The sequence below is a fragment of the Acomys minous genome (assembly GCF_964271855.1).
Source record: "Acomys minous genome assembly, chromosome: 16".
Classification (NCBI taxonomy): domain Eukaryota; kingdom Metazoa; phylum Chordata; class Mammalia; order Rodentia; family Muridae; genus Acomys; species Acomys minous.
The window spans coordinates 62,636,258-62,663,593 of NC_140498.1; the positions used below are offsets into that span (position 1 = coordinate 62,636,258).

The 27,336-nt window shown below is 41.8% G+C and overlaps 2 protein-coding genes across 2 annotated transcripts in view; both read right to left on the reverse strand.

Annotated features, from left to right (window-relative positions):
- LOC311587533 (uncharacterized protein) overlaps positions 1 to 27,336 on the reverse strand; it is a 428,822-nt gene that overhangs the window by 396,371 nt on the left and 5,115 nt on the right. The window lies entirely within an intron of this gene.
- The window catches only part of LOC311587564 (zinc finger protein 120-like), a gene marked incomplete at its 3' end in the record, with an annotated part of 28,423 nt that continues 22,320 nt past the window's right edge, over positions 21,234 to 27,336 (reverse strand). Inside the window, exon 3 of the mRNA XM_084764530.1 lies at positions 21,234 to 21,901. Coding sequence (XP_084620656.1) covers positions 21,825 to 21,901 — 77 coding nt within the window. The remainder of the gene's footprint in view (positions 21,902 to 27,336) is intronic.

Here is a 27,336-nt window from a genome sequence, read left to right on the forward strand (position 1 = left end):
AGAGAAAAGAAGATTGAAGGCATAAACACTGACTTGTATGAGTGGAATTGTATTCTGCTGCCCTGATGCCGACTACATTTCCAGTTAGGCACCTGAGTCGTGGTGACTTTATATAACATCGAAGTTGCTGTCCAGTTAATCTGAGACTCAAACAGAAGTCAACCTAAGTATGTGAAATTCAGGTATTTGCACAGAGATGTGGTATTATGGATACATGAAGTGTTAAGGAGGAGGTTTTGGATGTAAAAGGAAGATAATTAAGAGGCCAGAGATGCTTGGGTGTACCTAGGACAAGCTTGCTCTTACTGTATTCATTGTATCCACTGACCTGCAACCCTGTGCAAATCACCCAATCTTTTCTTGTCAACTATATTTTGCTGTCAGTGATAGTGCCCTGTAGGCTCCTCAAATTTGACCTTAAATTTCCTCAGTCAAAACTGTAGCCTACTTGCCTGGTAGGAATAAAGATATTCTAAAGAGACATTTATATCTCCCTTAGAATATCTATTGAAACAGTAGACTCCCGTGAAATTCGATTTTCCCTTGAATAAATATATATATTTTTTCCCTGGAATAAATAACTCATTATCTAAATACCTTACATTTGAGAAAGGAGCTGAGAATTGAGGAGGGATTTACAGATGGGAAAAAAATTATATAGTTAGATTACTTATTTGTGCATTTCTCTTGGCTTCAATCTAAACCTGTTAGGACTCCAAGGATGTGTTAGTTACCTTATATCTTTATCACTGGTCAGGATTAATCACACTGAATAAATATTTAATATCATTTATTAACAATTTGCTGTTTGTTATCCTCATTCATCTTATATAATGACCAGAATGCTTTATAGGAGAAGAAGAAGGCACTGTCTATTCAATTATCAAGTCAAATTATCTTCAGTGGTTAAGATTATACCCATTTGTGTGAACTTTAAAATGATGAAAGTTGTGGTTTATATGGAAACATGGTTCTGTGTTAATCTCACGTGTGGGATATGGGGGCTGCTCCAGTTTGTTTGCAGGAGATGGCTGCCTCCTAAAAGGGCAGTTGATGTCTGTCAGCTGTGAACTACATAGAGCAGGGGCATGGTCTTTGTCAGTGGGGATAAAAGCCAGACCCAAAGAGAGATTGGGAGCTCCAAGAAAGAAGAAGGCTGTTGGAGCTTCCCCCCTGCTGCTTCTGGTTGATGTTGATCTCACTTGATGAAAAGTAGTTGGAGACACCCCCAAAGGAAGATTGGACATGCCCCAAAGAACCCAAGGACCCTGGATCCTGAACAGCAGGAAGCAGCTAAAGAAAACTAAGCCACCGCTCCCTACTAACCTTCTTTCTTCCCTACCTGGTATTGTGGTGTTGGAAGGCACTGGGGTGGAAAATGAAGAAAGGAACCCAACAGAAAAAAATAGAATTTAAAAGTACACCAACAGAAAGAGCTTATTTTTAAAAAATTTTTTATTAATTTATTCTTGTTACATCTCAATGGTTATCCCATCCCTTGTATCCTCCCATTCTTCCCTCCCTCCCATTTTCTCCTTATTCCCCTCCCCTATGACTGTTCCTGAGGGGGATTACCTCCCCCTGTATATGTTCATAGGGTATCAAGTCTCTTCTTGGTAACCTGCTGTCCTTCCTCTGAGTGCCACCAGGTCTCCCCCTCCAGGGGACATGGTCAAAGGTGAGGCACCAGAGTATGTGAGAAAGTAATATCCCACTCTCCACTCTACTGTGGAGAGTGTTCTGTCCATTGTCTAGATCTGGGTAGGGGTGTAAGGTTTACCGCCTGTATTGTCCTTGGCTGGTGCCTTAGTTTGAGCGGGACTCCTGTGCCCAAATCTGCCTATCATAATGTTCTACTTGTAGGCTTCTAGGACCCTCTGGATCCTTCTACTTTGCCATTCTCCCATGATTCTCTCATCTAGAGTCCCACTAGACTGTCCTCCCCTCTGTCTCAGTTTCCTGGTAAGTGAAGGCTTTCGTGGGACATGCCCCTTGGGCTAATATGCAGATATAAGTGAGTATATACCATTTGAGTCTTTCTGCTTCTGGTTTAACTCACTCATTATGATCATTTCTAGCTCAATCCATTTATCCACAAATTTCGGGAATTTCTTGTTTTTAATAGCTGAATAGTATTCCATAGTGTATATGTACCACAGTTTCTTTATCCATTCTTCTATTGAGGGACACTTAGGCTGTTTCCATGTTCTGGCTATTATGAATAAGGCTGCTATGAACATGGTTGATTAGACCAAAATGTAAAATTAATTCACACAGATAAAAAGATTCATCAGTGTAATGAATGTGGTGTAACTGTGGCATGTGCCCATTATCTTTGCAGGAATCAAAGAAGATATAATGGAGGAAAACTCCCTCTCTTTACTCAGTGTGGTAAATCTTTTTCATGTCAAAGTCATCCTCAAAGGCAAGAAATAATTCCTACTGGAGAGAAAACATACGAAGATATTCAGTATGGTGAAGCCTTTGTAAATCACAGTAGTCTCCAAATTCATAAAAGAATAGAAACTAGAGAGAAACCCTATGAATGTGAAAAATGTTTTATGGTCTTTGACCATCAAAGTTCTCTTCAAATTCAGGAGAAAATTCATACAGGAGAGAAACCTTATAAATGTCATCAATGTGGTAAAGCCTTTGCACAGCACAGGTCTCTTCAAATGTGTAAAAGAATTCATACAGGAGAGAAACCTTATGACTGTAACCAATGTGGTAAAGCCTTTGCATGGCTCAGGAATCTTCAAAGGCATGAAAGAATTCAAACAGGAGAGAAGCCTTATGAATGTAATTGATGTGGTAAAGACTTTGCATGACACAGTCATATAAAGAATTCATACAGGAGAGAAACCTTATGAATATAATCAATATAGTAAATCCTTTGCATATCAGTTTTCTTCAGAACCATGAAAGAATTCATGCCAGACAGAAACATCATTAATATAATGACTGTGGTAAAGCCTTTGAATGACATGGTCATCTTCAAAGGCATGAAAGAATTCATACAGGAGAGAATCTTTATGAATGTATTTAATGTTTTTAGGCCTTTACATACATTTACATACTAGAGAGAAATTCTATGGATGCAACTAATGTGATAAAGCCTTTTCACATCACAGCATTATCTAATACATAAAAGAACTTGTACTGGAGAGAAACCATTTGAAGGTAATCAATGTGGCAAAGCCTTTGCATGTAACAGTTGGTCTTGTAGTACATAAATGAATAGTTGGTGGAGGGAAACCCTATAAATGTAACCGATGTGACAGAGTCTTTGCATATAATGGTCATCTTTTAATACATAAAGAATGCATTCTGTAGAGAAACTCTTTGAGTATAAGCAATGGGGTAAAGTCTTTTCATATCACAGCCATCTGCAAGGGCATGGAAGAAATCATACTGGAAAGAAACCCTACGACTGTATTTAATATGGTGAACTGTAGCGTTGAACTTTTTGAAACTTACTTTATTTGATGTTCTTTAATGTTTATACCTCCCTTCCAATCCATCTACCCTAGATAGAACAGAAAAGAATAATAGGAATAGGAGCAGACCTTTTCAGACTCAGTTCCATTGGAACGATTGCATTGGCATAGTCAACAGAATTCCAGGGCACCTGTTAAACCCCAAACCAGGAATTCAGTAAAGCTGACTGCAAGCACCACAGCTGGGAAACAGAGGAACAGCCAGAACAGCAAACCATTCTCTGGAGCGGTTCTCTCCAGAAGCCTCTCAAAATGGAGTGATGAAAAGCCAAGACCAAACAGCAAAAAAAGCCAAGCCTCTTGTTTGGGGGCAAATATGTCCACTCAGAGTATGTACTAGGATGCTTACTACTTGGCAAAGACCATGCCACTGCAAGAGAAGGTTCCTCCTCTAGTGGACTAATGTCACCTGTTCTCGCCCAAGTCTGTTCTCAGTGGGGGAAAAGAACTACACACTCTCACACAAGTCTGGTTCACCTCCCACGCTTGGAATCAAAACAAAAACATATTTACATCCAGTACATATCTTCTTTTCTATTAAAAATAAACTATATTCAATAAGAATAGTTATGAGAATTATCTAGTAAAATTACATTTACAAGGTCCAGTCCATTTGTCTTTGACAATCCTGGAGAAAGTATTCCACTATCTATCCTTTCTTAGTGAGTCCTATCCTAGTGTACAAAGTTTTCCTAAGTCATTTTGTCATCATAACTTACATTTATCAACCTAAAAACATGTCTTTTCTTAAACAACTGAACCTTAATGGTAGTAATACTATGACTATCTAGTCTTTAACCCCATCAGAGACATAAAAAGGAAATAATTGCCTAATATGTAGGAAGTGCAGGCAGGCAGCTTTCAGAAGAATAGAGATGAGAGAGACAGTTGACTGCCTGGACAGTCACTGAAGGTTTTTCTGTGTCTCTGGGGCATCCAGTCTTCAGCCTAGCAGTCCAGAGTATCTACACACTTTTTCTATGAAGCAGGACTTTCAAAGGGCCAGCCCACCTAATCTCTGCAAAGTTGGACACTCAATTTTCCAGTGTCATGTTCGTTCACCATTTCGATAAATCAGTCTGCTCTCAGCAGTAAAGAACGGTCTTTTGATTCAGTGGCTATTTGGCCACATTTGTTTCATAGATGTCCATCAGCCTAATTGAAGTATATTGGATGTGCCGCCAGAAGCAGCTGTGTCTCTTGGTCAGGAAAGGTCTTTCTAATTAAATGCATTATTCTGTAAGTCTCTGAAGTGTTTGAAGACCATCTATGTATTTACTATAGTGAATAACCATACCGATATATGTATCTACCTATAATCAATCGATTTATCAATCTCAGTATATCTAATAGACAAACATTGCTTGTTTCTAGCTATGTGCAATCTTGAAAACACATACAAGAGACTAAATGAAGCTTTTCCTGTAATTAACTAAGCTAGTATCTAACAAGACTACAGGTAAGATTCATAGATGACTAACTCCTAACTTTCATCTCCAACCATCCTGAACAGTTTGGAATAGTTAGCTTTCATAAGACTAGAACTTTACATCACATTTTCCAATGAGTTGCATATGTACAATACATTAAGCAAAAGTTGAACAAATATTCTTAAATTTCTATCAATATACAATACTGATATAAAATATTTGAGGCTAGTAGATTCAATAATCTACCTTCTATACTATAATTCTATATCCCCCTTTTTATCTTTCCCTTTTTACCTTCTTTCCCCTAACACTAGATAGAAAGATAGAAGAGAAAGTAAGATAGAGGTGAGAAAGAAATCCCTAAATGTAACCTTTACTAACTTATAATCAACCCCCCTAGACAATAACAAACATTGATAACCCAACAACAACATCCATGCCACCTTTTGGGAATTGGGACATCGTGTTCTTAAAATTCCTTTTTTGCTGACTATGGGTAAATCATCTTTGGAGTGCCTATAGAAAATTAAGATATTGGCCAAACACTAGAAAAGCCAGCTGTATCTTTTTCTGTCCAGTCTTTTTGGGATTAATCCTTTGGGCTAACCTTTTGATGTTGATATGCATACCAATTCTTGAGGAAACAGTAGCTGAGGCAGTCTTTGAGGTTATATCATCTGAGCTACTTGCTTTTTCCTCATTATCTTGGTCTTTTGCTCTGAAAACAAACAAACTTTAAATAGTCTTAATACAGGTACATTTCATTTCTGCTGTGTTTTTGAGCAGGTATAAGGGATCAACTTCATATGTCTGTTTGAGCTGTAATATTCGTCATTTATGAAAGGATGTCGGGTAATGAGGACCGGTAGCCCCTAAAATTCCCTTGCTGTGGGAAGACATTCATGTTTCAGATAGCAGGAGGTCTCCCCTGGTCAGATCTAATCTTTATAAGTTTTGTTGGTAACCATATTTTTTTCATCCCCTGTAGATACATAAACATAGCCACACCGTCATCTCAAAACTATGCAGGTTTCCATTCCACTGTCAACAGATCCTTAGAGTATATTGGTTGTCCTAGTCTCTTAGTTTTTTCCTATAACTCAATGTCTCTCAGCTGCTGTTGTTCCTTTTTCATGAACATTAAGAAAATTCAGAGTCAACAATGCATTATTTAATCTGTCCCTGGGGGTCTTTACCCTTCCTTTTTCTTTAATGAGCATCCCTTTTAAGGTACGATTAGTTCTTTCTACAACTGCTTGTCCTGTAGGATTATATGGTGTACCAGTAATGTGCTTTACATTATAATGTGCAAAAAATTCTTCATCTTATTGGATACACATAGAAGAGTATCTTAAGTCTTAATTTGTGTAGGCATCTCCATTATTTCCATAAATGTGTAATTATACAATCAGCCTTTTCAGAACTTAAAGCAGTTGCCCATAGAACACTGAGTATGTATCAATGGTATGATGTATGTGCCCTTGGTTTCCAAATTCTGCAAAATAAAACACATCAATCTGCCAGATATCATTCCTTTTGGTACCTCTAGGGCTACTTCTGGCAGTCAATGGAGTTTAGTTATACAAAGAACATATAGGGCACTTTTTAGTTAATTCTTGGACTTGTTGCCAAGTGATAGAGAATTTTTTCTTTAAGTTTTATTTTTATCATGATGCTTTTCATTAAAAATTTGATGCTTCTAACAAATTTCCTATTAATAATTGGTCAATTTCCACATTTCATTGTGCCAGTGGACCTGGTAAAAATGTGTGAGACCTCATATGAGTAATATACAAGGGATAGTTTCTACTGTGGATAGCCTGTTTCAATTCTGTAAGGGGTCACCCTTAGTGGCTCTTGGCCTAAAACATAGGCAATTCCACCTTGCCTTTATGCTCCATTTTCTACACCTCTGCTTGGCATGTAGCAAGCTGAGGGTCAGCTCAGGGCCACATCACTCAGTCCCAGTCCCGAGAAACCGCTTATTTACCTTATCTCTGCAGCTGCATTCCTCAGAACTTACCTCCCTATCCTTGAAGTTTTTACTACTGAGATATATATCAGAGCATCCCCATTAGCTCCTAGGAACCCGCTTGCTTATCAGCTACATTCTCTCAAAGTTTACTCCCTTATCTTAAAGTTTTTACTACCGGGCTAGAGAGCAGAATAGCTGCCATTAGGTTTCCATAGCAACCCTGCCCTTGCCTCTCTGAGACCCTATAAAAACGCTGTGAAATTTTTCAATAAGCGGGGTTTGATCAGAATCCAGACTTGCCCCCATTTCTTCGTGTCTCCCTGTCCTGTCTCTTTTTCAGCCTTGCATCCCCCTCCCAGGTTCTGTTTGAAGACCCTGCGGGCTGGGGCACAATTCCATGAATAACAAAGTCAATTCTCAGTTATCAGGAGTAAATTCAGTTTCTATATGCAAAACAACTTTTTCTGCATATTGAGAGTCAGTAATAATACTAGAGAGTCAGGAAAAACTAACAGCACCATAAGGATTGCGTACAATTCTAACATTTAACTGCGGTATATAGGCTTGTGATCACAGTTATTTTATCTGACACATACACTGCCCTTCCCATCCTGTTTGCATCACTATAGAAGGTTGGTGCCTTTGGAATTGGGTGTTCTCTTTACCATATGTGGAAGAATCCAATTACTTCTTTTTATAAACTGTATACATTTGCTTTTGGGGTATTTGTTATTAATTTCTCCCAAATAGTTACTGTAAGCTCTTTGTCAATCTTTATTGTTACCAACAATGACATAATCTCAGCATTAATAAGAGGAACTACAATTTCAGCCGGGTCTATTCTTTACAGTTAACACAGTCTTATTCTACCTTTTATAATTAAAATGTTTTATATGGATGTCTTCAGTATTTTACTTTGTTCATATGCTAAGAAAATCCATGCCATATTATTTTCCCTTTGTATAATAGGCCCATTAGGAGAATGAGTTGAAGGCAAAATAGCCAAAATGCAATCAAGCTTAGGATCAATTCTACCCACATCTATGCATCTTGTGGTCCTTGTTCTACCAGAATTAACTCTTTTCTTTCTTCACTTAAGCAATTTATTCAGATTACATTGCAATTGTTATCCCCTCACTTGTACCTTCCCATTCCCCCTCCCTCCCTCTTTCATCCTATTCCCCTCCCCATAGGTCTGTGACAGAAGGGGCCTTCTTCTCCACCATATGATCACAGCCTATCAGGTCTCATCCTGGTAGCCTGTTCACTCTTCCTCTGAGTGCTGCCACATCTCCCCACCAAGGGGAAGTGGTCAGATAGGGTGCACCAGAGTTCATGTCAGAGTCAGTCCCCTCTCTCCACACAACTGTGGAGAATGTGCTGTCCATTGGCTAGATCTGCATAGGGGTTCTAGGTTTACTGCATGCATTGTCTTTGGTTGGTACAATAGTTTGAGTGGACACCTCTGGATCCTTCTATTTCCCCATTCTCCCTTATCTCTCTCACCTGGAGTCCCAATAGGAAGTCCCAGTATTTATCCCAGTCTCCTGCTAAGTGAAGACTTTCAGGAGACATCTCTCTTGAGTTAGTGTCCAATTGTAAGTGAGTATATACTATGTCTATCTTTCTGGGATTGGGTTACCTCACTCAAGATGATCATTTCTAGTTCCATCCATTTGCCTGCAAATTTCAGGATTTCCTTATTTTTAATAGCTGAGTAGTATTCCATAGTGTAAATGTACCACAGTTTCTTTATCCATTCTTTGACTCACAGACATCTAGGAGTCCATCCTGGCTATCACAAATAAGGCTGCTATGAACATGGTTGAGCATATGTCCTTATTGTGTGGTGGAGCATCTTTTGGATATATTCCAAGGAGTGGAATAGCTGGGTCTTGAGGTGGCCATATTCCCAGTTTTCTGAGGAACTGCCAGATTGATTTCCAAAGTGGTTGTACAAGTTTGCACTCCCATGAGCAGGGAAGGAGTGTTCTCTTTTCTCCATATCCTTGCCAGCATATGTTGTCAGTTGAGTTTTTGATCTTAGCCAATCTGATGGGTGTAACATGGAATCTCAGAGTTATTTTGATTTTCATTTCCCTGATGACTTAAGGACGTAGAACATTTCTTTAAGTGTTTCCCACCCATTTGACATTCCTCTATTGAGAATACTCAGTTTAGTCCTGAGCCCAATTTCTTAATCTGGTTATTTAGTTTGATGATGTTTAATTTCTTGAGTTCTTTATATATTTTGCATAGTAGTCCTTTGTCAGATGTAGGGTTGGTGAAGATCTTTTCCCAGTATGTAGACTGTCACTTTGTTCTGTTGACAGTGTCTTCTGCCTTACAGAAGCTTCTTAGCCTCATGAGGTCCCATTTATTAATTGTTGACCTTAGAGTCTGGGCTGTTGTGGTTCTGTTCAGAAAGTTATCTCCTGTGCCCAGGCTCTTCCCCACTTCTAACAGATTTCGTGTCTCTGGTTTTATGTTGAGGTCTTTAATTCTGATGCCTTCTGTGGGCTGCTCGGGCGGTCTGAGGTCAGATCCTCCCATTTCCCTGAGTTTTTCCCAGGCCAGCAGCTCCAGACTGATGCTTCACAGTCTGTTCCAGTTCAGTTCAGTTCCAGATACCAAGTCTCTGATACAGAGCACAGCTGCAGCTCAAAGGCAGGTATGAGTCCAGACTCTGGGGCCTGGGCACCTGTCCTCCTTGTGCCAGTTGGATGTCCCAAAGCCAGACCCACCTGTGCTCTGTACTGTGTGGACCCCTCTCACCTAGGGCTCTGCAGGTCTTGCAGTCCGTAGCTCCTAGCCAGGCCCCTGGTCTTTGTCTGCAGATCATTTGGCCCCTCTTGTTCAGAGTACGTACTGAGAAAGTAAAACTTTCCCTATTTGCAAGGATGTTGTTAAAACAAACAAATGAACAATCTTCTAAGTCAATTACTATTATAGGCCATAACCTTGTTAATAAAGAAGTTAAAGGAATTCCATGCTGTAAAGGACTCATTGGTTGAATTACTCTATTCGCTGCCCTTAAATCTGTTACCATCATCCATTTTCCTTATTTTTTAAAACAAACACATAGGAATTCCAAGGGCAAGTAGACTCTTGTATATGGTGATATCAGTTGTTGAAGTGCCTGAAATCTTTCTTTTATGGGCCACTGCTCTGCTTGATACCCATTTTAGGGGCAAGGTTGTTGGTATGTCAGCAGGGGCCCCCTTTATAAATTTAGAAATTCAATACCTGTGAAGCTCTGTGTTTGAACAATGGGCATGGCTTCTGATTGTTCTTGATGTAAAGAAACAGTAACAGCTGAGCAATTCTATGCCCTGCATTAATCTGCATCTCCTTTTTTACATGTACCATGATTTTAATTTCTTCCTTATAATCCCCATCTTTAATACCAGGATGCATAAGAAAGCCTTGAGAAGTTAATGCACTTCATCCCAAGAGTAATTCCTACTGTCCCTGAAGGTAAAAGACCCATGTTGTTTTGTAACATTCAACCTGTGGGTATAGTGTCACATATTTATCTGAAGCCAGATCCAAAGCTTTCCTGCCTTCAGTAACATGAATTAAATTATCCTTGCCTAGTCTTCGTCTTCCTGCATGCTTGTTACCTCCTCATTCACCAGAGAAAGACAGCTCGTGTTATTTGCTGAGGGGGCTCTTGTTTCCTGGTGGCAAGAGATGTCTCTCTTGGACTGGCAATCCCTAGACCAATGTTTTCCTTCCCACAGAGGCTATAATACACCAGAAGTCCTGGCATATCATGGTAACATCACAGCCATAATGTCCTTATTCTTGTCTCTGAGTACCATTTTCTCCAGAGTCAGTGCACCTGTTGTTTTGAGGTCTGGAGCTTTTAACATTACAATTTCTTTGCAAATGGCTACATTTAACACAATTAAAGCACTGGGCGTTTTGATATCTGAGACCTCTTGGTACAGCTTCTCCTGTGATATTGGTTTGAGCTCCTGAGAGCCAATATTAGCTGTTTCTTTTATCCATTTGTCTAAAAGTGCTCTTTGTGCTTTTAATAATCTAATTGCTTTATACTCTCATATACCATGGTCAGTGTCAATGCCTGTCTGGTCTCATGACCTGGTATGGCTCTTTCTAGAGCTGAACCCAATATCTATAAGAATTCTGTGAAGGCTTCTCCAGGGCCTTGAAATCCCTTAATAAATGAAGTATTTGTTTTACCAGACTCCTCAAGCATGTCCACAGCTCTTAAGGCTGCAACATGACATTCAATTACTATATCTTCAGATCCAATTTGTTCTCTTAAGTCAGCCCAGCACCCTTCAAAAAGTAATTGATCTTTAACAACATTTATCCCCCTTCTATTTTTCTATTTTCATGGCTTCATTTCTCCACCACAATAACCATTGTAACTCTTGAGCAACTTCTAACACAGATAACACCAATCCCTTCCAATCTTGATGAATAAGTCTATGCTTCATAGTCCAGTTACTTAACATTTATTTAACAAAAGATGAATACATTCCCCAAACCACACAAGAGAATCTTTAAAATGCTTTAAATCTATCAAATCCACTGGACACCATGGTATCTTATCATAAGCCTCACCTCAATTGTTAGCAGGGACATGTTGCACAAAGTCTGGAAAAGCTGATGGTGTCCATGTAGCCCTAGAGAATTCCTCTGATGGTGATGTCTCATGGACTGTCTGGCCTCCCATTATTAAGGGTCACTTTTGGCCTCTCAGCCTTCCCGTTCTTCTCAGCTCCCTTCTGCATGCTGGTGCTCTGAGCACACGGCTCATCGAGCAGGAGAAATGTTGTTTCACTTCCTTTTCATCATACTGCTGAAGGAAGTAAATTATTTACAACGTTCAGTCAAGTGTAATGGAGGAGATCACTAATTGTGGTTGCTGTTTGTAATCTGAAATATTTGGAGTAGGTACTGAAGTTTGCTGGGTAGGTAGCAGATCTATTTAAAGAAGTGTATTGGACCATTCTGATATTCCTTTTGTGGCTTCTGTTCCTCTTCTATTCCATTTCCTCTTGTTGGTGTGTTTTTCTGCTGCATTCCATAGAATCCTATTCCCATCATCTAAGTGGTGCACTGGTTCTTTATATACCAGCCAGTGTGTGATCATACCTTTCAAGTAACGATGTCTGTGACAGGATAGTGGTTGCTTGGCCCTGGTTTAGTTCTTCAGATTTCCACAAATTCCCTTCTTGAGATGTTGTTGTTTGTTCGCCAGCACTGTTTGGATGTCAGTAATTAGGAAAGGCTACCTTTGAACTCCTGGTTCTCATATGTCAGCCTCCTGAGCACAAGCCCAAGTATAGAAGATGTACCTGCAATATATTCTATATTTTCAACACATTTTAACAATGTTAATGTTACAGTGCTTAATAGACAAGAACACACGAAACATTACACCCTATGTATTTATTTCTGAAGCAACATGTCCATCTGTCTGTTGGAGATGTAGTAAAGTAGGATGATCATCAATCAACTGAATATCTCGCAATATAGCTTGATTGGTACGGACATGTATATATTATTTGATGTTCCATACTGCTCCATGAGGCCATTGGCTATCTATTTAGCACTTCATCTTGAAGTACTGCCTTTTAAGAGACTTGTGTAGAGATGCTAGATAATGTAATAACAAAGAAATTTATTTTGAAAAAACAGTGTGTGTGTGTGTGTGTGTGTGTGTGTGTGTGTGTGTGTGTGTGTGATGTGATTATAGGTTTTTAAACCATGACCCATATGTGGAGATTGGACTAAAATTTTGTGGGATCTGCTTTTGGCCAACTTTATATGGTAATCAAAGTCAGGCTGCCAGCTGTGAATACCACATGTATTTCCCCCTAAGCCATCTCAATGATGGTAAAATAAGATTAGTTGACATATTAGATCAGTAAAATATTATCTTCTTCTCAGAGTGTAAATGTTACCATCTACAGATAGAGGGAGAACTGGATGATTTGAATAATGAACACCAATTGCAAGTGAAAACAGTAAACTTTTATCTCTTTTGAAATGTGTTAGTTTATTCTTAGGAGTAAAGATTTGTTCATAACACTTTCTCAAAACCACAAATAAATGCCAGAGAATTGTCTCAGTGGGTAAAATTGGTTTTTGCTAAGCCTGATGTCATGAGCTCAATCTCTGGGAAACCCATATTACTCCTACATACTTTTCTGTTATTTCTATACTTGGGCTGTGGAATATGTACACACATACACCGGGAAATACATTAAAAAATTTTAAACCCAAATATGGGTCAATGAAGTCACTTGACCCACATGACTCCCGGGGTTTCATCTCTAGAACTCACATAGTGGAAGTAGATACCAATAAGTTCTCTCACTGCCACCTACACAACATGGCGCTGGTGTATACACATAAACAGAGCTCAAACATTTTTAAGTTGATGAAATTAACAAAATAACCCAATTATTAAGAACATAGAAATTGTTTGCCAGTTTAAATTATCATTACAGAATTTCAAAATGTATTACTGTTCATCAAAATAATGATGGTTGCTTTTAAACCTTATTTTATCATTTTATTCTCTGACTCAAGGATAGGTCATTTAAAAAATATATCGCATCTAGATTTAGATGTGCATGCCTATAATCCCAGAACCTGGGAGACCGTGGTAAGACAATCTGTCTGAGTCTGAGGCCAGCTTGGTCCACAGAGTGAGTTCCAGGATAGCCAGAGCTATTTAGAAATAGCCTATCTCAAAAAGATTACAAAATAGTGTGTCCCACAGTATGGAAGTGTTCCTGATATAATCCGACAGGACATTGGCTGTTAACAATGAAAATAACAAGTAATGTGGAGAGTCCATCCACAGGGTGAAAGAACTCCACTGCATCCTTCAACAACCACCTAACATGGACTTCATCACCTAAAACTGATAATAAGAGGCAATAGGAGTAATGGAACATGTTTATCCTTTGTATTGTAGTGAGAGCTGGAAAGTCAGTAGTTCTCTCTCTCTCTCTCTCTCTCTCTCTCTCTCTCTCTCTCTCTCTCTCTCTCTGTGTGTGTGTGTGTGTGTGTGTGTGTGTGTGTGTGTGCACCCAGTTCAGTTATTACCACTCACATCAGATAGCTCAGAATTACCTGTATTTCCAAGTTCAGGACATCTGACGCAATCTTCTAGCCCCCTAGAGTACTATTGTGGTATTTGTATAGCTATTTTATTGTTTTTTTGTTTTTTGTTTTTTTGGGTTTTTTTGGTTTATATCTCTGTCTCCCTTCTACCTCTTCCTTATCCTAATCCCTTCTAATCCGTAAACACTGGGTAGCACAGAAAGAGGGTTAAAGGAAAAAGAGGGTATAAACTTTTATAGGCATCTTCCTGATTAATAGAAACACAGTTCCTTGGAGAAGGACCATTCTTTGTCTTCAGGATATCCAGCAGTAGAGCAATATAGCAAACCATTCAACAAGCAACAGCAAACACAGCAGCAAAACAAAACCAGAGCAGCATCAGGGAAGCAGCCACTTCCCCAGGCCTTTGGGGGTTCACCCATTTATACCTTCTGAAGAGTAACCAGAATAAAACTGTCTTCACTCGGCACAAAACACACCTCTGCCAGAACACTCAATACGTAATAGTTAGTGGCTCTGAGCAATCTAAAGATACCTCATATGTCCCATCAGAGATTAAATTAAAAAAAACAAATTCACTAACTATGGGTGTTTTAAGAAACCAAAAATCTCACTACAGAGCACCAGATATGCAAATGTTACAAAAACACATACATATGTGATTTTATATTATAAAATTTTTTCTTAATGTCCTTTTTTTTTTTTTTTCCTCTGGGTTTGGTTTTTTGAAACAGGGTTTCTCTGTATAGCCCTGGCTGACCTGGACTAGCTTTGTGGACCAGGATGCCTCTGCCTCTGAGTGCTGGGATTAAAGGCATGCACCACCATGCCTAGCTCATGTCTTATTTTTTAATGAAAACTGATTTAATTAGGGTCCATAATTTCTTGTTTATAGACCAAGCTCTTGCCAAGTATCACTGGAGGCCACAAGAGAGTTCTGACTTCCACATTCTTGGAGTGACAGACAGTTGTGAGCTGTCTCTTGGGTGCTGAGAATAAAAACTAGGCCCTGTGGATGAGCAGCCAGTGCTCTTAGGGTCAGCCATCTACACATCCCTATAAGCATATCATTAATAGCACGAAGGTATGAATGGTTGATCCTAAGTTATCTCAACCTAGATTACCTAGAGGAAAGATACGATTGATAGCATCAGAAACTAACTGAACTTGGTGCTTAAAAAGGTTTCTTAGCCCAAGTCTTCACAAAATCTGGGAAGTTTCAAAAAATGTAGTGGGTCTGACTGGACAGGAGATGGGGAGGAACTGGGATGGGTACAGGAAATGAAAACTGTGTTCAGATTATATTGTATGATAAGAGATCCTATGTTTAGTCTATGTTAAGAAAAGGAGGGGGGATACTTTTAAATTGTATGAAAGCTTGAAACATCAAAGAACAGAGACACATAGGAATATTATAACCTGACAACTTTTTTCCATTATGTCTAACTTTAATGATAAAATTGAACATTTTCAGGAAGAGTTATGAAAACAAAGTTGGCAACACTGCAGTGGGAAGAAATGTGTAATGTGAGTTATGTGTTAAAAATGCTCAGCTTCCTTTAGGCTATGTAGGTAGAAAAACAGTTGTGGTACGTTGATAAAAACACAAACAAACAAACAAACTGGAAAACCAAAATGAAAATTTTATTAGTGACATAAAGGAAGCACAAAGAAACACATGGTCTTAGTGGATATGAATATTTAACATACTTGGTAAGACAAGCTGCACCATTTCTGTCATGAGTGGAGTTGGCATAGATGACCTCATGCAAGTTCAGCGGAGAATAGGGGTATCCAGATGCCAGGATAATCTGTGGCACAGCAGGGTAGGCAAGATCGTGAATACAGAATTTTATTCATTAAAATCGCTGTAAAAGGTCTTCGCATGTACTCAGCACAAACAGGGTTAAAGTGCTGGGAGGGCTAGTCACCCTTATTGGATTGTTATATGCATCAGTATACATCTGAGGATTTACATAGAAGCCTACGCACTGAATATGTATAGCTCGTACTAATTGCAAAACGAATCATACCGTTTCTGCACTGTGAATTTCCATATACTAAAATACATGACACACAGCCCTTAGTCTGTAAAAACCTTACCTCGGTGTAAGAGAGAGACAAGGAAATACAAAGCAGTGGAGAGTTATTTCTGAATATTAAAGGGAAGTTTGAATAATTAGCAATTCCTGTAGAAAAGGAAGACAAACGAATGTTTGAAGTTGGCAACGGAGTGCAACATCACTTGTTGGGATTGTCGAGTGCATTGGTTGGAAAATTGAAGGAACAAATAAAATCAATGTTGAACTGACAGGGTACTACATTCATTTCCTCTTTTTAGTGCAGAGGAGAGGGCACCACAGTCAGCCTGTGGGCATTTTTTATTTTTTTTATTGGTGACTCTGTGACATTCCAGTTATCTGCTAACAGCTCTTTCCCTGTGTCCAGATAGCAATATTTTATGTATCTTTGAGGAATCCTGGGACGCTCTTCAACAACTAGGCCCATGGCTTTTCTGTGGTTATTCCCTAACGCAAATCCCATAATAAAGCCAGCCTTGTAATATCTTCCCATGTGTACTTCCAAGCTCCTATACTTGAGGCAGGTGACCTTTCTTCCTACCCACAGTTCCTCATATAGCTTCTCAGAACCATTTAATTTCCCAATATAATGAAAATGATATTGTGATATAGGAATGAGAAATTCCCTGTCCGTTTTTTGGAAAATAAGCACCCAGTTCCCCACATAGAAAGTACTGTAGGGTTCATATTCAATCAGAGAGAGCTCTCTAGGTTTGCATGGAGGTGGTACTGAAGAGCTTTCTCTGTGTCACCCATGAGGTTCTTGGAAAGGGCAGCTTAGCTTCTGGTCAATTTGCAGATAACTAGGTAACAGGGAAGTAAGGTCAGTTCCCCAAGACATCAGCAGTAGCTTCACTGGACAATCCATTGTATCCTGGTGAGCCCTAGAATTTTCTGTGATATCACTAGTGTTGTGGCAGCACACTGTTCTTGGCTCGTTCATTCGGTGTCGATAGGGTTCACCCAGAGACATGCTGTGAAGACTGAGCAATCTACTTAGAAGAAAGGAGAGGACAGAGAGACAAGAGACGTGCAGAAGAAAGCTGACATTCCATCACCACATAAAACATCAATAAATAAATGGTCCTGCAGATGGCACAGGGAATCCTAAGCAGAAGATGTTTAGCTCCCTGGAGATGAGATTAGCTTAAGCTGAGACTTTCAGGAGTAGTGCTCAGGAGCTGAGACACTCTGGGAAGGAACTGGATATCCCAGCTTATCATAGCTCCTGAAAGCCAGGAATGCTAAAATATGAGTTTGTTCCAAAAGCCAGGAGATGGCAAAGGTATAGCTATTGTGCCGGGAGCTCCTGTATTTCACCCTCCTTATCGGAGGCAAGACCGTCAGGAAGAAGGGAGGAACAACAGAGTTTTCCCACCTTCGGACAGGGCATCACTGTATTTTACCCCCAGTGGATTACATTAGGCTCAGCAGCTATATGACACTAGGAAAAGTAAGAGAAACGTGCATCTGGACACGATTTATATTCTCTTTTTTACAGCAGAATTACTTTGACCAGCACTCCCCGGCAGTGACCCCTTTGGGGTTTGGCTCAGCGGATGTGGATCTGTGGCAGTTCTGTGGCGCTGCTGAAAAATCTGTGAGAGGCTATGTACCAGGACAAAGCCTGGGTCTTTCTTTCCAGCTGTGGGTCTCTTGGTCTGTCAGTAAGGTGACTTTTATGGTGAGTTTTATGAGCATTGTGTCTACCTACTTGGCTTCTCTACAGCCATTCGCCTGGAGTTGCTTAACAAAGGGTGTGAGTATCTCCCACAGCACCTGAGTCACTGGGGACTTTGCAAATTTTCTCATGTCTTCTGAAACCAATGGCTCGAATTGCTGTCAAGTTACACTCTGGGAAGCTGAGAATATGTTTAAGGAGGCTGTCGCGTGGGTGCCTTGAAGCTCGTGTTAAGGGATCCAGAGGAAATAAGCCACCACCTGTCCACAAACATCTGGGAACAACGACACCCACAGCTCGAGCTGTCAGACTGAGCTGGAGAAAAGTCTCTCCTATGCGTTGACTTTCTGTACATCTCTCAGTGTGCTAGGTTTTGACTGTTATGAGCAGTTTGTAAGGGAGCTACAGTTCCTCAGTTACCGCACCTAAGCGTCTGTTGAAGCGTCCCGAACTTCCTCCATAACAGGCCCATGTGATGCACAGCAATCACAATCATGTGGCTCTTTCTGTGTTTTCCTTGGCTGGGGCTTAGACCGTGAAGGAGTGTTGTCTCACACTTCATTGTGCAAATAGCCAAGCTGTGGGGAAGCCCCAAGACACACATGTATTTCTCAACGTCCTTCCTAGGTTCTCAGATTTGAAGGCAATCCTCACAATTTGCCTTCTATATCCACTGCCCTATCATTCCGTCATCATGCATGATGAAGAAAGTGTTTATAATATAAAAGGAGGACATTTTATACGTGTGTTGCTACTAAACTGTGGGGATTCTGTATAGGAAAGTTGTGGACTATGCATGGGGCTTAGAATGATTCCCACAAGTTGGCCTTCTAGAAATAATTGCATCAACTATGATAAGTGAATATACCTGAAAGCAAGGGCATAAATGGAATGCTCTGGCAGTGTGTGTGTGTGAGAGAGATGGGGGGGAGAGACAGACAGGCAAGCAGACAGACAGGCAGGCAGAGACAAGGACAGACAGAGAGAGTGAGCTCTGCTGAGTCTACACTGGCTTTTTAAGTAGGAGGTTTTGAAGAGCTCACCGTGTGTGTGTGTGTGTGTGTGTGTGTGTGTGTGTGTGTGTGTGTGTGTGTGTTTGCCCCGTCATGCATGCAGCCTCTCCATAGCCCACCCTGTCCTCTTAATTGCCACTATGATTTCCTTGGCCCCCTAATTACAGTTTTGGGTCATCATGCCCTTTCGGGAAGTGTTTGCTTTATGTGTCTGTGGGATCATCAGGGATGACCCAGTGTTCAGGTGGCTCCAGCCAGAGTTGTCAATATCTCAATATATCTTCACTAACATCCTCAAGGCTGGAGTGAGTTCTGCAGGGGCTCTACTGCAGCATAGCTACATCTCTCCATTTGGAAGGAGGAGGTGTTGAGGAGCTTCAGCTGTGACCCTAGAGATGCTTCTTGAAAGGGCACCATGGCTTTAGTTCAATTGGGGTGATTTAATTAGCCAGGAGTCAACGGCTGTACAATGTGATATAAGTGGTCCCATACCTGAACATTCTACTGTATCCTAGAAGGCCCTGGAAAACTCTTTGATGTCACTTATGTTATGGAGGCACCAACTGACAGTGGGGCATTCATTTAGTGTCTCTGTGGTTCACATATAGACATGTTGACAAGACTGAGCAGGGTCCTTAGGATAGATACTGCAGAGTGTGTAAAGAGAAGAGAGAGGCGGGAGGGAAATGACCTTTGTTCTCAATGTAACACAGCAAGATATAAATGGTCCTGGGCAGGGGATGGTGTGTTTCCTGGGGGAGTACATCTGAGACACAGGCCTTAAAGTCCGAGTAGTAGTGAATTAGGGATACGGGGTGTGTTTCTTACGGAGTAAGAAGATGAAAAGCAAAGCCTCTTTTCATACTATGAACAGTGCCTATTGAAAAGTTGCTGGGTAATTAATGCCCATGGGCCACTTTCCTTCACGGTGCTATCAAGGTCTTCTGAGGAGAGGCCGAGGATAGGTTCAGTGAGGAGGCTATCATGAGTTCACCTGGAGCTATCTGTATATGTTTTGAGTCCTCATCCTTGGGCTCTTAGTTTTGTGTGGTCACCCTCAGTTGTGCAGAGGTTTTAACTTACCTATATGATCAGTGAGCCTCGGGATGAAAACATTTCCTAAAGGGGAAATAAGGGCAAGCCAGGGCAGAAGAGACCGATCGAGTCCAAGAGTCTCGTGAACACCAGGGACGACCCACTGCCTCCCTCTACTTCAGAAAAGGTCTGCGACCCTCTAGTCCTCTTCCTTGCACATCTGGGTTCCGAAGGGGTGTGTGTGTGTGTGTGTGTGTGAGAGAGAGAGAGAGAGAGAGAGAGAGAGAGAGAGAGAGAGAGACAGAGAGACAGAGAGAGAGAGAGAGACAGAGACAGAGACAGAGACAGAGACAGAGAGAGACAGAGACAGAGACAGACAGAGACAGACAGAGACAGAGAGACAGAGAGAGACAGAGACAGAGACACAGAGAGACAGAGAGACAGAGACAGAGAGAGACAAAAAGAGACAGAGACAGACAGAGACAGAGACAGAGAGACAGAGACAGAGAGACAGAGACACAGAGAGACAGAGACAGAGAGAGACAAAGAGAGACAGAGCAGAGACAGAGAGAGACACACAGGGAGAGACAGAGACAGAGAGAGAGACAGAGAGAGACACAGAGAGAGAGACAGAGACAGAGACAGAGACAGAGAATGAGACAGAGACAGAGAGAGACAGAGAGAGAGAATATGACTGTGAATTTCATAACGTATGTTCCCTCACTCATGGAACAATGGAACATTTTTAAGGATGATGGAGACAGACTTTCATGAGGAAGAAGTACTGGGCTCTGCTTAGTACCACTTTGTATTAGGAAACTTTGCATGTAAGCTACCCACCCTTCTTCATGTCTGCTCAGTTCACTGAAATAAATGGCTACTAAACCTGTTTTAAATTTTTTCAGGGTTTTTTTTTTTTAAGAGGCAACATGTATTTATCTGCCACAGAATCCTTTGAAGGAAATCAAAGGAATGGGGTACATGAAGGTGAGAAAGAGGCTTCTGTCAGAACCCGAGGTACCTGTGAGAGGCAGGAAAGGCACGCTGACACTTCGCGTCCTGTATTCTCTGATCTCGGTGAAATTGGAATGCCAGCTGCGTGGTGAAGTGACTCACAATCCCCACCTCACCCCACTCACTGCCAGCGTCTTGTTTTGTTCTCCTTCTCATTGTCTTCTACCATTTTATTTCCGCCTTCACCTAACCCTAAGCCTGTTCCTCTCGGATCTCATTCTCCGAGAGGCAGAGTTACTTGTGGCTGTTTCTCAGTCCGGCAGAAGTCTCACAGGCATCCTGAGGCGTGACAACAGGCATGTCGCAGTGCAGCCCATTGTCTAAAGTACTCACACTGGGGTGTGTCTGCAGCACTCATTAACCGGGTTAATATATATATATATACAATATATATATAATGTCAAACTTGTTCACACTGAGTTAAAATGAGGTGAAAGAAGGGTTGGGAGAAATGAAGACCCTCAGACATTGTTCGTGGTGCAAAATGGTGTAACACAGTGAGAAGCTATGCATAAGTTTTCCAAAGTTAACTTGCAGTCCTCTGGTGACCAAGTGGCTCCACAATTAGAAGTAGGTGTCCACAGGGATTCGAGGGGACAACCGGCTCGCGGCAGCATTTCTCAGAGCATCCCCAGTCAGGAAGCTATTCAGATGCCCTTCATCAGTCAGTGAAAAGGGGCACAGTGGGGTTCAGCTCTTCCACAGAATATGGCTCAGTAACAAATGGCACATGCAATCACTTGGCCATGATTTAATTAGCCTTTTGTTCTCTGAAAATATCTCTGACCCAATCACCTTACAGGGAGGAAGTGCTTATTTTGCCTACTCATTTTTGAGATTTTTTTTTTTAAGTTTCCTGGGCTCGATGCTGTAGGCCTAAATTGAGGCACCCTGTGGTTTAGAGATCTCTTCTTAAATGTAGATTTTCATCTTGGAGCAAGTGGGAAGCACTGTGTGAGATCAAGAGGTGGAGGGCAGGGCTGTTTCACGATGATGCAGAAGGCCATTTTCTGGGGAAACAAGCCTGTAAAGCACAGCCAGCAACTTGAAAAGCAGGCTTACCTAAAAGGCAAAGACACCAGGGATGCATTTCTATATCCATTAAGCTTATAGGACAAGTTATTCCTCAACAGATCTGCACACGGTCTTCCTCAGCCGGGCATCAGGCACACATGTAGTGAACTGATACACAGCCAGGCCAAACAGTCACAAATATAAAACACAAATAAAATGAAAAATATAAAAACTGAGCACACACAATCTTCACAAGTCCCTGTGCTGAGAGAATCCTGTGTTCTTCCAGCCTCTGAGTTGGCATATTGGTAGAGAGGGTGTGGACTACTGAAAGTCAACATTCTTCTCAAGAGTGTCACCAATGATCGTTTCTCACATCTGCTTTGTCTGGGAAACTAAACATGTGGGTGCAAAAAATAAAAATAAAAATAAAAATAAAAAAATAAAAAAACATGTGGGTGCAGTGCAATGGGCTTGTTTGTATGCGTACACGTACTTGTATATGGTCAAGGGTGTGTGTGTGTGTGTGTGTGTGTGTGTGTGTGTGTTTGTGTGCATACATGTACTTGTATATGTTCAAGTGTGTGTGTGCATGTGTGTGCATGCATGCGTGTGTATATGTGTGTGTGTGTGTGTGTGTGTGTGTGTGTGTACACTTGTGTACATGGGTACACCCAATCCCTAGGACCACAGTCTTCAAATGAACAGGAACAGTAAAGACTGAAGGAAAGGATGCAATGCCTGCTGATGCAAAAGAAGACGGTCACTCAGAAAATGGACTTGGCCGTAAAGCTACAACATCACTTCACTCTGTCCAGGATGAGTTAGCATCCCAGGCTGGGAGGAGCATGTTGGGCCGAGCGGGTCCCCTGCACCTGGATCTCTGTCACCTTTGGGATTCTGGTCATCTGCATGGCTCTCAGCTTCATCCAGGGAAAGAGCACTACAGAGTACCATTTTGGCTCAGTCAACAGGAACTTCTGTTCAGGAAGCAATGTTTGATCCTAAGTCTTTATGGAGATTATGCCCCTTTCTTTACTTTCTGAGATCTAGACTATGGTCATATATCTTGTTTCTTAGGTCTCTCCCCACAAGTATTCCTATAGTACGCTTTAACTAGGCAGTGGGAGGATCAATTTTGGAGGACAGGATGTCCTTCTGCCAATTTCTTTTCCTTCAGGAACATCACCCTTAGAGATAAGTTTCCTCCCTTGGAAAAGTTTGCAGGCAGCGCACTCCTGTTGATCGCAGGCTCTCTACAGTGTACAATGGTTTCCTGTGAGAACGTTTCTCTGGCTGGGTTTGGTGGTGCACGCCTTTAATCCCAGCACTTGGGAGGCAGAGGCAGGTGGATTGTTGTGAGTTCAAGGCCAGCCTGGTCTACGAAGCAAGAGCAGGACAGCCAATTATACAGAGAAACCCTGTCTCAGAAAAGAGGGAGAGAGAGAGAGAGAGAGAGAGAGAGAGAGAGAGAGAGAGAGAGACGGTTTCTCTGGTGATAAACAGATGTAGACTTTGACATGGTGAACCCATTCAGGGTGGTGAAGTGTAAAAATGATCATAATCCTCACAACAGTGTTGTGCAGGCTCCACCAGAGGCCTGCATAGAGTTTCCTGGGCAGCTCAAATTCACTTGGTATCTAATCATGGCCGTGCATGTATCTCCTGAATTGTGACTCAGACATCGCTATGCTGCTATTTTCGCAAAGTAATGTTCCTAGACTGTAAGAGATATATGTTGGTTGGTTGGTTGGTTGGTTGGTTGGTTGGTTGGTTTTTCAGTCCAGCACAGTATGTAGTTCCCAGTCCAACTTCTAGCCAGGTTCTCTCTGACCCTTTTCCCTAAGAGAAGCAAGGAATGAACTTAGCTGACAGGTAATGCTGCTTTGCTTAGCAGAAGGCAGCTAGTGGAGGCTGAGCAACTGTCATGGCAGGTCTCTACCCTGCCTGACTTCCAGCTGCCTTGCTTCTGTAGGTTTGGAAGCCTCCAGTATGGGCTGGAATGGGCCACAGCCCAGGAGCAGAGCCTGTGGAAGACTCTGGAACAGCTGCAGCATGAGCACTGTGCGCCAGCCATTGTGCTGCCCTTCCAGGACTCAGGGTATTTATGGGCTGGTACTTCTTCCTTAACTTTTGTTACCTAGGGGTCAATAGGCCCTGATGCTTTTCTAGCTTGTGACCCAGTGAGACCATCTCCAGGTCTTATTGCCTTTCCTTCTTTACAGCGTTCTTTGAGAGAACTGAGGGGGCCAGGGGATGCAGCAGACACCTTGAAGGCATGTCACTATACATTCCAGGATCAAAGCCTCCTCAGAAAAAGACACCTTCTTGCATTTTTAACCTCACTAGTGAGGAAAATGTCAAACTACCTGCTGATAATGCTGTCTCTTTCTGATCCACATGTCTGTCATGTCACTATCCCTGGAGAAACGAATTCCTCATAAAATAAAAAAAAAAGCTTGAGATACAGAGGGCCCACCATGAATTACGTACAATCCTGACGTCCACCATCAAGTGGTCCCAGTGAGGGGAATAACAACATGGATGAGGACTCGTTGATGAACAGAAATTACTCTGTCAGTTTATTGTCAAAGGCAAGCTGACTGAATCCTAAGCCTCCCATATGTGGTGGGAAATCTGACAAGGAGACTGTGTTAAAGTCACACTCCTGTCCAGACAGGCTACACCCAAAGGCATAAGATTCTTTCTCTAGTGCTAGAGTTGAAGCTGACTCTATTCATGCGTAAGTGTTGCTGAAGATAATGCAATACACCAACAGGATATTGCTTAACTTAATTTTTTCTGGTATTTATCTTAGGTGTTTTTGTTTGTTTTTCTTTGAGAGATGTGTCAATATCTTCCATTGTATCTTCAGCCCCTGTGTGATTCCTGATCTCTTCTCTAGGTTTTCCATTTCCAGAATTTTCTTGATTTGTGCTTTCTTAATTGATTCTAATTCCATTTTCATGTCTTCAACAGCTTTACTCATTTCTTCCGCCTGTTTGATTGCAGTTTCCTGTTTCTCCTCGATTCTTCTGCTTGCATTTTCCTGTACTTCTTGGAAGGAGCTATTCATTTCCTCTTTATAATGCTCATATAACTGTATAAACATAGCTTACATCCTGACATTCAGCTGCATTGGAGTGTCTCTTGTTGTCTGGGCTGTCTGGTGGAGCCATGCTGCCCTGGTTTTTGTTGGTTGTGTTATTCTTTCCTTTAGCAATCTGTTTTCTAAGTTGGCAGTCAAGGGGCAAGTTCCTTCGGAAGGCTTTGTTCATCGGCTTGGCAGACGCTGTCCTCCTGGAGCTAGATTCCTCTGAGCTCTGCCACCTAGGACCCAGGATTCAGCAGGATTCCTCTGACTACTTGGTCTTCTCAGAACAATCAGCAGCAGAGTCGAATGGTGGCATGGAGACCAGAATGATGTACTGGTTTCCCTGTGCTGATCCTCTGTTCCCAGGGGGCCTACACTCACTCTAGTTCTCAGAAGAGTGCCGGGTGCTTGGAGCTTGTGATTCCCAACCCCAGTGGATGTCCAGCCATGACAGGGGTGGGAGGGGCCTTCTTCTCATCCTCCCCCACTGCTAGTCTGAGAAGTCTCCAAGTCTGTGGTTTGGATCCGCAGCCGATTCACTTACCGGTTTTGCTGGGCTACCAATCTTCTGTTCCCCAGAGGGGCCTGCACTAGCTCCAGCACTCGGAGAAATGTGAGGTGCTTGAAGATTGTGACTTCCAAACTGGGGGTTGTCCAGCTGTGATGAGGAGCCTGGTGCTCCTGAGTTGTTCCCTTCAGTCTATTTCCCAGTCTCTGCTCCTCTGCTCTCTAGACATGATACATCCTGGTTGCCACCATCTTGGAATCACCCCAATTTCTTCCTCTTAAATATGTGTGAGGAAATATGTGCAAATATACATAAAAGTCCATTTCTGTTGTTTGCATGTATATGGTTTCTGTTCTGAACACTTTCCATTAAATATATAATTAGGGACCTCATCCTTGCCTCAGGTTAATTCCCCCACTCAGAGGCGTTCCACTCTTTAATGACTAACAGGAGGCTGACCCTAAGTGATCTAAGCTGCCTTGAATAGGATACATTAGAAAGTATTTAACACATCGTGGTAAATACTTTAGCTAACACTTGCTGGTGCCATGGCCCTAAAGTTCTGGAACTGCATAGGGCAGACTAGAAACTTTGTCGTCAGCCAATAAAAGCCTCCCTCATTTCTGTGAGCCTCTCAACATTCTTTCCTTGGATGACTTTGAAATCTTGAAATTCCTGCCTCCTCTTTCTCAGCACCGTGATCACAAGCCTATGTTACTATGCCCAGCTTAGGTGGTTCCAACTGCATTTAGCCACTCACTAGAATAATGGGATAAGTAAGATGAGTAAGATAGGACACTTAACTATATTGGAAAACGAGTTACCCCTGTGAACCTGGGTTTCCCTTTCCGTAGTATAAGGACAAAATTCTGCCCCGGGCCTTTGATGAGTTATAACACACTCAGTGATCATGAAAAACGATATTGCACAGAGATGGAAGACAGTGGACTTTAAGGCAGGAGGGTGGCATTTAATGGGAGCCTTCTGTTACCATTTGCATAGCTGGTACCCCGAGAAGGCCAGAAGAACGCATCAGATATGCTGGACCTGGAAATACAAATAGGTCTTAGCCATCCAATATGGTTGCTAGAAACCATACGTGGGTATGCAAGAGAAGCAGAAGGGCTAACTCTCCAGCTCCCGAATATGTCATTACAATGCAGAGGGTGAAGATGCTCCATTGTTGCTTTCGTCTCCTATCACTTGAAGGTGAAGACGTCCCTGCTAGATAGTTGTTGAAGGAGTCAATGGATTTCTATCAGTCTGCGAATGGATTTTCTACATCGGTTCATAGTTTCATTATTAATTACAGTTCTCTTCTCTTTTTTAATTAATTTATTTATTCCGTTTGCATCCCGATCACATCCCCCTTTCTCTTCTCCTCTCTGTGCCACCCTCACTCCCTTTCCCCAGCCCCACTCCCCTATTCCTCAGGAAAGGAGAGCCCTACCACCACCACCACCAACCCCAGACCATCAGGTGGCATCAGGGCTGAGCGTGTCCTTTTCCCCTGTGGCTTGGCAAGGCAGCTCAGCCAGGGAGAAGTGATCGAAAAGCAAGCAACAGAGTTCGTGTCAGAGACAGCACCTGCTCTCCTTACTAAGGGTCCCACATGAAACCTGAGCTTCCCATTGGCTCCATCTGTCAGTCATGCATGCTCCCTGGTCTGTGTTTCACTATCTTCATGACCCTCTGGGCCTTGGTTAGTTGGTTCTGTTGGTCTTCTTGTGGCGCTCCTGTCACCTCCGGCTCCATCTATTCTTCTCTTCGCTTTTCCACAAGACTCCCAAATGTTTGGCTATGAGTCTCAACATCTATTTCCATCTGCTTCTGGGTAGAGCCTCTCAGAGGACAACTAGGCTAGGCTGCCATCTACTAGCA